The sequence below is a fragment of the Polypterus senegalus genome, chromosome 1 (assembly GCF_016835505.1).
Source record: "Polypterus senegalus isolate Bchr_013 chromosome 1, ASM1683550v1, whole genome shotgun sequence".
In the NCBI taxonomy this organism is placed as follows: domain Eukaryota; kingdom Metazoa; phylum Chordata; class Cladistia; order Polypteriformes; family Polypteridae; genus Polypterus; species Polypterus senegalus.
In genome coordinates, this window is record NC_053154.1 from 176,341,381 (window position 1) to 176,354,501 (window position 13,121).

Consider the following 13,121-nt stretch of genomic DNA (forward strand, 5'->3'; position numbering starts at 1 on the left):
TTTAAAGTTAAGCTTTACACCCTGCTTTCCTATTCGTTTGCATAAGCACAGTCCTTCACCAGCAATTTTAACTCCGTTACAGCAATTTTAACTCTGCTATAAAGTGATCAAAAGTCTCATTTATACCCTGCATCTTCTCATTAAACTTGTATCTCGCGAATATCATATTCCTCGTAGGCATGTCAAACGCCAGTGGCAACCTGTCTATGAACTTAATTTAAACTTAAGGTTTACACCGTGCTTTGTTTCTGCAGTAGCTGCACTTATGAATATGCTTGTATGCGTCACTCGCTTCATATTCTTTTGCTGTCTTCTCAATTGTGTAATGTGTTTTTTGTTTAGCGCTGAGTCTCCAAGGCACTATCTCCCCTGGGACGCTAGAGGGCAGCCATCATGGGTGGCTGTGGTACCATGGATTCTCGCAGGGCATGCTGGGAGCTGGAGTTTGGTATAGCACTATTGGGAGCTGCCAGGGGAGATGCAGAGCCCTATAGTGGACTTCTACCACACCTTGGAGTGATTCTAGGAAATACTGATGGGCCACGTGGAGCACTCCCAGGAGCTGAATTAAAGGAGTTATCGCACTCCATTCGACGAGCCAGAATCAAATGGGAGAAGACGAAGCTCATCAGGAGGAACGGAGTAGAGAGAACGAGAAGAAGAAAATGTTGTGTGCGTAACTGTATTTAGTGCCTGTGCTGTACTGGTGGGAAACTGGTAAAGGCAATTCCCATGGGAAGAAAAAGAAAAATAAACTGTGTGTGCTTTTACTAGTGTCTGGCATTTGGCTGTCGGGTTGGGGCAGCAGGTGTGTCACCTACTGGCCAACTTTTTATTTATTTATATATATTGTGAGCTGGAGGGCTGATCGCACCCCAAATAGATACAGACGCCCTGGGAAAACCACAAACCCCTGAAACACTGACTACCCTCACATTGCTCCTTATCCTTGCACTATAACGCGTAATACAAGCCTTGCGCGGTACTCCGCCGACTTATAAGCCTTGCGCAGCGCCTGTCAGTTTTGGAATTGATTGTTTGCTTTTATCTCTCTCTGCTCATAGCGGAACTGTCATCTCTGACTTGTCATGGAGCACGTTTAAGCTCATGTGTTTGCAGTGTTTGAATAAAAATCCTTCTTGTTTCTACGACCTCCTGTGTCTCTGTGCAAATCTGTGTCCCAAGTGTGACAAGTGGTACCAGGAGTGGTTGCACAGATGGATGCCGCCGAAGACTTATTTCAGAGGTCTAAAACTTATGCACTTAGACTGGAAACTAAACATGGATGGCCCAATCCGTGCGCAAATTCAAGATTTGATACATAAAGTGCACTGCTGGTTTGAAGGAGACGTGATGGAAACAGTTGTCGTGAATATATTACTGGCCGGCATACCTGAAGTTCTTCGAGATGAATTTCTACGTCATGATATTAAATAATTAACGATTATGTCCAGACGATTAGAGGGTTCACAGTCCGCTTGGAGAAAGAGCAGTGGATTTCATGCTGCTTTGCAACCTGTGAACGAACGCGTACAGGACATTCTCGTCGCTTCAGGTAGGACCCGGAAATCCAGTCGTAGATGAGGCGCCTGTTTCTGGGGAGACAGCGGCAACAGCGGGCGAGGAAACCGTGGACACTACAGAGCATGTCGACATGGACGCCGTGAGAGGATATTTCGAAACAGAGCCGACTAGATGTTTCCGTGTGATCAACTCGCCATTTGGCAAGAGAATGTCGCTTGTCTCCAGCTCATTCAATGGAGATTGGACTGGCCGAGATTTGTTGCTCAACTATTACATATCCAGATGGAAAAGATGGCTTGTTGATCCCGGTGAAATTGGGGCAGAGAAATCTCAGCATTGTTAGACTTGGGAAGTGACCTTTGTATTGTGAGACGAGACTGTCTTAATGAAGAATGCCTTAGAGACTGTGAGACTGTAAAAATATGCTGTGTACATGGTGATGTTAAAGATTATCAGACTTTACTTCTTCCTTTAACTTATAGGGTCCACTTTAAGGTTTGGTCTGCCGTTTCAGACTCTGCTTGGCCATTACTCATAGGACGGAGAAATGCCCTTTTTCCGAAACTGATTAATAAATGTAAGGGACCAGTAGTCCAGTCCACTAATGAACTTAGTGGGGGGGGGAAGAAGAAGAAAACAAAGACGAAGAACTGGTAGCGGCCGGGGAAAATCTAGAGCCCAACTTAGATATTGAACCCGATCTCTCCAGCGAGACGGAGGAGGTCGCCCTCGAAAATCTTCCAGAATGGGCTGGTCCTTCTACATCTTCCCAGATTGCAAACGCCCAACACAAACCGAAGCTAACGAACAATCAGATTTTGTGCGTTTGCAGCATACTGATAGCTCATTAGAATATGCATTTAAACAGGCTCGCCCTGCTAATGACTCTTATTACCAAGAGCGTAATTCGGGTGTGAAAACCTCTACACTTTATAGAAAAGGACGGTTGCCTTTTCATAGTGATCTCAGATCATTTGGAGGGGGAATTTATTGAACAACTGGTGGTACCTGAAGCACATAGGGAAACTGTTTTGCCTGGCACATTCACACATCTTGGGGACACCTCGGTGCCGCATAAAACTAGAGACCAGTTATCAAAACGATTTTATTGGCTTAATATGGGAAAAGATGTTGAACGATTTTTTACTTCATGTCCAGACTGCCAGATCGTCTCTGCTTATAAGCCTCCTCGGGCTCCCCTTTGTCCTATGCCCATATTGGAAGTTCCCTTTCAGCGTGTGGGATTAGATATTGTGGGTACTTTACCTCAGACTAAGGATGGGTACCAATATTTGCTGGTGTTGGTTGATTATATGACACGATATCCAGAAATGATTGCGCTGAAAAGGCCAACTTTTCAACTGTAGCCAAATCACTATGTGATACTTTTACCGTATTGGTATCCCTAGAAGAATCTTAACTGATCAAGGCACACCTTTCACTTCTCGTGTGATGAAACAATTGTGTGACAGCTTTGCTATTAAGAAATTGAGTACTACTGTTTACCATCCTCAAACTAATGGTTTAACTGGAGCGGTTTAACAAAACATTGAAACAGATGATCAGGCGAAGTTTGCTCATAATGATCCTACAACATGGAATACTGTCCTACCTTTTGTTTTGTACGCGTGCGAGAATTCGCCACAGGCGCCCACTGGCTTGAGTCCCTTCGAGTTGTTATTCGGCGGCGGAGAGGCATCCTGGATGTGGTAATGTGAGGAACGGATAGGAAACGAGAGAGCAGCTCAAGTCAAAGCTTTGCATATCGACTAATTTGTTGCAAGACAGAATTTCTATGCTTTCCTCTATTGCTGTGGAACACCAACAACGAGAACAGGAAACTCAGAAGCGCTTTACGATAGGCGCAGCAAGCTCCGTGAGTTCAAACCTGGCGATCGTGTTTTGGTACTGGTTCCCTCGGATCCACACAAATTCTTAGCTAAATGGCAGGGCCCCGCCATTATTGAGGAGCGTTTGAGTCCGGTAAATTACAAGGTTAGAATACCAGGCCGGCGCAAACCTTTCCAGATTTTACACATTAACCTCTTGAAGGAATGGCACCCACAAGAGGTTAACACTTCCTGGCTGCTGTTTCTCAGACCGATGTTACTGACACGCAAAAGACAGAACTGTTATCTTTGATAGAACGGAACACTGATGTCTTTTCAGATTTACCAGGCAAGACTAACATTACAAAACATAAAATTACAAATGAACCTGATGTTCACGCATACAGATGCGCCGCTCCGGATACCGAAGTGCGGCGTAATTGTTGCGCTAAGAGGTAAAAAAGATGCTGACACTGGGTGTAATTCGTGAAAGTAGAAGTGACTGGTGCATACTATATTGGTAACAGATATCTCTATCTTTTAACCCTAAAGCGCCACTGCATGGGGCTTGTTTTGCTTTGGGTGCTCTGTCTCTGGGTATGTCAGAGGACTGGGACTATGTGAAGTGGGTTTTAGCCTCACTTGGGGAGGCAAAAGGGAGGGTGGGGGTTAAGGGGAGAGAAAGAGAGCAGGCTTGATCTATACCTAATCTATCATCTCAATCTTTATAATTATAACTATCAACGTAATAATAAGCTGCATGGCAACAACTCTTGGGGAAATAGGAAATTAAGACCTAAACTATCTCACTTCCAGTTAAGACTATAAAATGACATCAAAAACTCAGAATCAGTGTCTCCATGATGGGACAGTTAACCGTAAGCTGGAATGTTAAAGGCCTGAATCACGAATTAAAGAGAAAGAAAGTACTTCTCACCTAACAGGTCTAAATGCTAAAATAGTATTTTTACAGGAAACCCACTTACTAAGCAAGGATCAGTTCCGGCTGCAAAAGACTGGACTGGCCAAATGTTCCATTCTAGTTTTACAAAGAAAACTAGAGGTGGGAATTCTCATACATAGAACAGTACCATTTGTAGCATCAGATGTAGTATTGGATCCTGAAGGGAGATATGTAATGGTCATGGGAGACTTATCTAACTGTAAAATGATTTTGATAAATGTTTATGCACCTAATGTTGATGATAAGGAATTTATACAAAATTTATTTGCATCCATTCCCAATCTGAACACTCATAAAGTTATAATGGCTGGGGACTTTAATTGTGTTCTAAATCCACTTTTAGATAGGACTTCCTCCACAGGGGAACGCATCTAACACCGCAAAGATAATTACAAAGTTTATAACTGATCACAACTTATCAGATCCCTGGAGGTTTTAAACCCAAATTCAAGAACATATTCTTTCTACTCACCAGTACATCATTGCTACTCAAGGATTGATTACTTCTTTATAGACAATAACTTCTTGCCTAAGATTAAATCTTGTAAATACGATGCTATTGTTATTTCTGACCATGCACCTATGATCTTGGAGCTAAATTACTAAGCCCCATACACTCACCCCGCAGATGGCCTCAACCGCTTCTATTAGCTGACGAGAATTGTACTGAATTTATATCCAAACAAATCAAATTCTTTCTAGAGACAAATACATCCCTGAGATCTCTGCAGGAATACTCTGGGAAACTCTTAAGGCCTTCTTAAGAGGACAGATTATCTCATATCTTTCCCACAGAAATAAATCCGAAGCCAAGAAAGTAGCAGAGATAAAAGCGAAATTACTAAAATAGATGAAGAACATGCCAGACTACCAAGCGAGACTCTACATAGAGGAGGCAGGCTCTACATTCAGAATTAAACCTCTTGACAACTAAAGAAACTGAACAACTAATTTACAAATCCAGACATCATTATTATGAACATGGAGAGAAAGCTAATAAGCTTTTAGCTCAACAAATTCACAAGCAAGAAGTGCATAGCAATCTCGGTAATCACTAACACGAGCGGAGATAAAATCATGAACACAAAAATATAATGCACACTTTCAGAGACTACTATAAATCCCTATATACTACTGATTTTAAAGAAGACAATACACAATCTAATGCATTTCTGGATACATTACAGATACCACAAATAGACGCTTTTAGTGTGGAGGAACTTGATAAACCTCTGGCATTATCAGAATTACTAGATGCTATAAAGTCACTCCAAGGTGGAAAGCAGCAGGCCCTGATGGCTACCCTGCAGAGTTTTACAAGAAATTCTCCGCTCAGCTAGCTCCCTCCTATTAGCAACATTTACAGAAGCCAGAGATAACCAATCTCTTCCACAAACCTTTAGCCAAGCACTAATCACTGTCTTTCCAAAACAAAATAAGGATTTATTACAATGTGCATCATACAGACCAATTTCACTTCTGAATAACGACGTTAAAATACTCTCTAAAATCATAGCTAGAAGGATGGAGAAAGTGCTCCCTCGTAATATCACAAGACCAAACTGGATTTATTAGGGGCGACACTTATCTTCAAATCTTCGACGCCTGTTTAATGTAATATACTCACCAACTAAATCAAACACCCCAGAAATATTATTATCATTGGATGCAGAAAAAGCATTCGACATGATTGAATGGAAATACCTTTTACTACATTGGAGAAGTTTGGGTTTGGCCCAACATTTGTGCATGGATTAAATTACTGTATACTAACCCAGAAGCTTCAGTTTGCATCAATAACATTTGCTCAGACTACTTTAAACTAGAGCGTGGCACTAGACAAGGATGCCCTTGTCACTGCTGTTTGCATTGCCATTGAACCACTGGCAATACATTGTCGAAATACTGATCAGATAAAGGGGATTAGCAGAGAAGGACTGGAACAGAAAATCTCATTATATGCAGATGACATGGTACTGTATATATCGGACCCAGAAAATTCTGTGCCTGCAGTCTTAGCAGCACTCACAGAATTTCAAAAGATCTCTGGTCTCAGAATTAATCTGAATAAAAGTGTACTCTTTCCAGTGAATTCTCAAGCATATAATATTAGATTAGACACCCTACCTTTTATCATTGCAGAACAGTTTAAATACCTGGGTAAACATCACAAGTAAACATAAAGCTCTTTATCAACAAAATTTGCGTCTGCATGGAAAAAATTAAACAAGACTTGCATAGATGGTCAACCCTTCATCTCACACTAGCTGGAAGAATTAACACTGTTAAGATGAATATTCTTCCTAAGCTCCTTTTTATTTCAAAACATCCAATATACATTAATAAATCATTCTTTAAGCAATTAGATTCAACAATAACCTCATTTATTTGGAATTCAAAACATCCACGCATCAAAAGAGCGACCCTACAAAGACAAAAGGCAGAAGGTGGCATGGCTCTACCTAACTTCCAGTTTTATTACTGGGCAGCAAATATACAGGCGATAAGAACCTGGACACAAATAGAAGAACATACACAGGCTTGGACCACAATAGAAGTAAAATCCTGCAGTACTTCTTTGTATTCCTTGCTCTGCTCCAATAAACACACGTTATCGGTAATATACAAATAACCCAATTGTGTTCCACTCACTTAGAATCTGGAACCAATGTAGAAAGCATTTTAAGACGGAGAAGCTTCTATCTGTGGCACCCTGCAAGAGAACCACCTCTTTCAACCTTCACAAACATATGCAGTTTTAATATCTGGAAAAATTTGGAATTAACTTGCTTAGAGATCTTTATATAGACAACGTCTTTGCATCCTATGAACAATTACATTCCAAATTTAACATTCCAGCTACACATTTCTTTCACTATCTTCAAATCAGGAACTTTGTTAAACAGAACCTTCCAGATTTTCCTCATCTTGCACCCTCATCCATGCTGGAAAAATATTGCTCAATTTCAAGGACTTAGACTCCATCTCTACAATATATAAAATCATTTTACAATCCCTTCCTTTCAAAGATCCAAGAGGACACTGGGAAAAGATCTCTCAATTAATATATCAGAAAAGGAGTGGAAAGTAGCAATGCAGAGAATTCACTCGAGCTCCATATGCGCAAAGCATACAATTATACAACTCAAAATTATATATCGAGCACATCTGTCTCGACTAAAACTCTCAAAATGTTTCCAGGGCATGATCCAACCTGTGAACGTTGCAAAGTCCCAGCCTCACTAGGTCACATGTTCTGGGCCTGCACCAAATTAACATTATTCTGGACAAAAATTTTTAATTACCTTCAGACAGCCTTGGACTCACAATCCCTCCTAACCCATTAACAGCTGTGTTTGGGGTTCTTCCAGAGGGCTTAAAGTGGAGAAAGACAAACAAATTGTGATTGCATTCACTACACTGTTGGCACGCAGACTTATTCTGATAAACTGGAAGAACCCAAACTCTCCTCTTTTAAGTCAGTGGGAAACTGATGTGTTATATTATTTGAAATTGGAAAAAATCAAATACTCAGTTAGAGGATCTGTACAGACTTTTTTCAAAACATGGCAGGATCTAATCAGTAATATTTTAAAATAAGTTCATAAAGCACAGAGAATTTATTAATTTAGGTATGTTTAAAGCCTTAAATTTTACCGTTTGGCTTGCTCTCTCTCTCAAGGGTGGGGATCGATCTGTTCTTAATCTAATTTTTCTTTTGTAAACTTGATTGCTTTGTATGGATTGTAAAAAAAATAAAAAAAAAAAAAAAAAAAGAAGTGACTGGTGCAGCCCAGTCGATTAGTCCCAGCAAGACGGTTCGGTTCTGTATCGATTTCAGACGCTTGAATAAGGTCTCTAAATTGATGCTTATCCCATGCCCCGTATCGATGAACTGTTGGAAAACTGGGTCAGGCGAGCTATATCTCCACGCTAGATCTCATGAAAGGCTATTGGCAGGTGCCTTTAGAGGCTAGCAGTTGTGAGAAACGCATTTGCAACTCCTGACGGACTCTATGAATTTACAAGACTCCCGCTTTGGTCTTCATGGGGCACCTCTAACTTTTCAGCGTATGATGGATCAGATCCTACGTCCTCATTCTGAATATTCCGGGGCATACCTTGACGATGTTGTGATTTTTAGCAATGATTGGAAAACACACTTAGAGCGGCTTCTAGCCGTTCTTGAAAGCTTGAGACAGGCTGGCCTTACTGCTAACCCTAAGAAATGTAAACTAGGCATGTCCGAGACCCATTACTTAGGCTATTCTATGTGCAAGGGTTTTCTTAGACCACAGTTAAGGAAAATAGAAGAAATGCTTGTTTACCCGAGACCTGAGACACAGAAACAAGTACGTGCTTTTCTGGGGCTCGCTGGTTACTACAGAAAATTCATTCCAAATTTTGCACATAGAGCTGCTCCTCTTACAGAACTCACTAGAGGCAGAAAAAACGACCTATCTTGTGGACAGAACATTGCGAATGTTCTTTCAATGATTTAAAAAAAGCATTGTCTTCTTACCCAGTTCTAAGGAACCCGGATTTCACAAAAGATTTTATCTTGCAAACAGACGCAAGTGCATTTGGTGTGGGCGCAGTCCTGTCACAAATTTTTGATGGAGAACATCCAATCACATATTTGAGTAGGAAATTACTTCCTAGGGAACGCAATTATTCTACAATTGAGAAAGAATGCTTGGCAATTAGGTGGGCTGTGGAAGCTCTTCGCTATTACAAAGTACTTGTGGGGACGAAACTTCACTTTGGTAACTGATCATGCTCCTTTTCAATGGTTGTACCGACAGAAAGATACAAACTCTCTTCTAATGAGATGGTTTCTGGGTTTACAACCTTACAGTTTCACAGTAAAGCACCGACCAGGTTCTGAACACGTCAACGCAGACGTATTATCCCAACTACATGAACTTGGTACAGAGAGTCGCTTGATTCACAGGAATGTGAATAAAGCTGAGGGGGAGGGTGTGAGCTGGAGGGCTGATCGCACCCCAAATAGATACAGACTGGGAAAACCACAAACCCTGAAACACTGACTACCCTCACATTGCTCCTTATCCTTGCACTATAACGCGTAATACAAGCCTCGCGCGGTACTCTGCCAACTTATAAGCCTTGCGCAGCGCCTGTCAGTTTTGGAATTGATTGTTTGCTTTTATCTTTCTCTGCTCCTAGCGGAACAGTCATCTCTGACTTGTCATGGAGCACGTTTAAGCTCATGTGTTTGCAGTGTTTGAATAAAAATCGTTCTTGTTTCTACGACCTCCTGTGTCTCTGTGCAAATCTGTGTCCCAAGCGTGAGAAAATTATATATATCTATATATATATATATATATATATATATATATATCTATATATATATATCTATATATATATATATATATATATATATATATATCTATCTATATATATATATCTATCTATATATATATATATATATATCTCTATATCTCTGAGAGCTGCTGATTAATCAATGTTAATGTGTATGATTTATCGCAACCTCTAAATGTGTAAATTAATTTTACTGTGCGTCACACTTAATGACAATATATACTGTAATTTAAAACATCTTAATAAGCATATTAGATGAATATTTAGTAGTTTTTTTTCAGTCTTTTCTTTGATATTTAAAAGCCTAATCTATATATATTTTCAATCTAATTAATGATTCCTCTCTGGGTAAAAGTGGCAGAGTTTACTTATGTGTAACACACAGTAAAGCTATAGCAATGCGGATTGTGTACAAAACCTGAACCATGATTTTATGTTTCTTTTTTTAAATATTTAATTGTATCTGTAATTGTTGGTCCTTTTGGTATATTGTCTTGCAACACAGCAGTCCAAACAATATGTATTGGTTTTCCAAAATATTATACCAACATCCGGAGGGTGGTTGTTGGGCCTTGTTTCTGTTACATAAAAGTGCTCAGTAAACTTCTTGCCTATTAAATTATTTGTTAATTAATAAAACTGTTTTTTATTAGAAAAGAACCACTGAGTTGTTTCTGCTGTATCGAAAAATATTAATACACTTGAAGGAAATGCAATAAATTACGATTAATATGCTATTACTTGTGATTAAAATGTTTAATTGTTTATTTGCAGCAGATTACAGATAGGATTGAGAAAGTACTCTCATTATGCATAAATTACGTCTAGTTCACATATTAATGTTTCTTTCGGGGAGCTATGCAACTGTCTCCCCCTTCTCACTGACTTATGACAATAAAGCTTTCAGAGGACATGGCACACACACACTAACAGACTTCTAGGGGGATGTGGATATCTGGTAGCTATTACTGCACCCTCTGTGGCTGAAGACTGTATTCAAGAATAAAACACTTCATCTCAGCTCCTTAAGATGCTAAGAACATCGTAAACAGTTTGAAACTAATTTTAAACTAACAGCCAGGATCCACTAAGCGAAGTTTAAAAATTTCATTCATGTGTTTTGTTTTTTTTGGGGTTTTTTTTTGTGTAATTTTTTGTGTTGATTCCTGGGAACATTACTTATGCTCTATTTTGGTTTTGATTCTTAATGCTATTACTTGTTCTTCAAAAGTGGTAAAAATGAAAAAGGGAATGATTAAGAAATATTTTTGTTTGACTTTTACTTAAACTGTAGATAATTAACACTGAGGCATATATGGTAGCAATGCTACATCATTCTGCTTTGGCTGTGCTTGATTCCCATCTTATATGTGTACTATGTTTTTCTTAAACCTGTTCTCCTCCATCTTGTCATCCTACGCAGTGCAAAAGTGGGTGCAAGGCAGGAACCCTCCATGGCTGTCCAACAACACACACACACACACACACACACACACACACACACACACACACACACACACACACAAGATTACACCAACTGTTTTGCAGTCCTCTACCATCTCTAAATGCAAAACATAATTGGTTATAGGATATATATCAATTACTCAACCCATCTACATTTCCATTAGCTCATTTTATATAATCCGATTAAACCCAGTAAATCTGTTTACTTAAACAAGCAATCTTTACAGCCTAGATGGTTAATGTGTTTTCATTATCATGGCAGTGTGGAAATAATTAGACTGCTATAGGTTTTTTTGGTCATTACTAATACAAGGAGCATCAGCAGTGCTAAAAGGACTTTCAGAAGATCCATTGTGTATCTTACGATGTTGGACTCAAGTTCTTTTACAGTAATTATTTGAGAACTTTTAAGCCTTTTTATGCAAATTATTCCCCCTTTAAACAAGTCCAAATCTAAGAAGTTAGTTGCATTTTTAACGGACCCTTTTTTTGTGTAGGTAATTAAACAGTAGAAAAACATGATAAATCTTCCAACTGTAGCAGTGCACTAGTAGTTGTGTTGATGTAAATCAACAACAAAAACTGTAGTGATTGTGAGTGTCCTTTAGGGCAATGGTTACTAAAGTCTTTTGGACCCACTGTGACTTCAGGTTTTTGCTCCAACCAGCTTCCCCTTCAGTGGGTCTTTTTCCTTGTAATTTGTTTTTTCTTGGTAGAGTCCTGTATTACTCTGCTTTCCCTTTTTGTACTCTTTTATTGTGTAGACTTTTATCAGAGTGCTTCAAATCCCATAGACTTACCATTGTTTATAAGGTATTGTACTTTGTAACTTCTCCCTACCTTCCCTTCTACATCTATAACCCCAGGAGATTAGCTAGAATAAAAGAACAAGTAGGAGTTAAGTTACATATTTTAATAATGTATTATTGATAATATTCATAAAGTAATAATGATGAAGCAAAGTACCTGTGAATACTGGCAGCCATACAACCTGATAAATGTTAGATGTGTATTTTCAGATGGCATCCAAATTTGTAGTTACTCAAATCTGGTCAAGTCATTGTATCTTCAGAGCAAACTACATGCCTGTTTTAATCTGACTGCTGAATTATGCTCCTCATTGTGCTGTTTTCATGGCCATGGTGTGGGAGAGAGAGGGACCAATTTTATACATTCTGTCCAAATCCTTCGACCAGTAGGGTTTTGTGGTACAGAATGGCCTCCGATTCAAAACCAATCCCAAACAGACATACTTCAGACGAATGGGTGCACATCTTACCTTTCACACCTGCCCTCAAGTTGTGAATACCATTTGTTTAGCTGAAGCTTGCCAGCTATGTAGTTTTATGGCCTTCATACGGGGAATGGCTTATAAGAATGTCCTACACTGAATCACTCTTGAGAAAATGGTTGGGACACTTCCACTAACACCAACTCCATCACATCTTGAGTCAGTCCTGAAGAATTGGTGGTTGGTTAGTTAGACACCAAAGCACTACTGTTCTCATTAGTGAAATAAAACATGCCTTTTGAAATGCTAATATTTCATTTACTTTGTTTGACTTACAAATAAAGACATACAAAACATTTATCAACTTATATACAAGATATCACTCCACCACATAATTGATCACATTTAATTAGCTGATCTTTGTCACCTAATATTCTGCATTTAGAAAAGCACAGAAGTGTAATACTTACATTTACAGTCATATGAAAAAGTTTGGGAACCCCTCTTAATTCTTTGGATTTTTGTTTATCACTGGTTGAGCTTTCAAAGTAGCAACTTCCTTTTAATATATGACATGCCTTATGAAAACAGTAGTATTTCAGCAGTGACATTACGTTTATTGGATTAACATAAAATATGCAATATGCATCATAACAAAATTAGACAGGTGCATAAATTTGGGCACCCCAACAGAGATATTACATCAATACTTAGTTGAGCCTCCTTTTGCAAATATAACAGCCTTTAGCCACCTCCAAAAGCC

At 39.1% G+C, this 13,121-nt stretch overlaps 1 protein-coding gene across 1 annotated transcript in view; it reads left to right on the forward strand.

Annotated features, from left to right (window-relative positions):
* Positions 1-393: 393 nt before the first annotated feature.
* Positions 394-13,121, forward strand: part of LOC120538401 (tudor domain-containing protein 10-like) — a 45,860-nt gene continuing 33,132 nt past the window's right edge. Inside the window, exon 1 of the mRNA XM_039767922.1 lies at positions 394-642. Within this exon, the coding sequence (XP_039623856.1) occupies positions 394-642 (249 nt within the window). The remainder of the gene's footprint in view (positions 643-13,121) is intronic.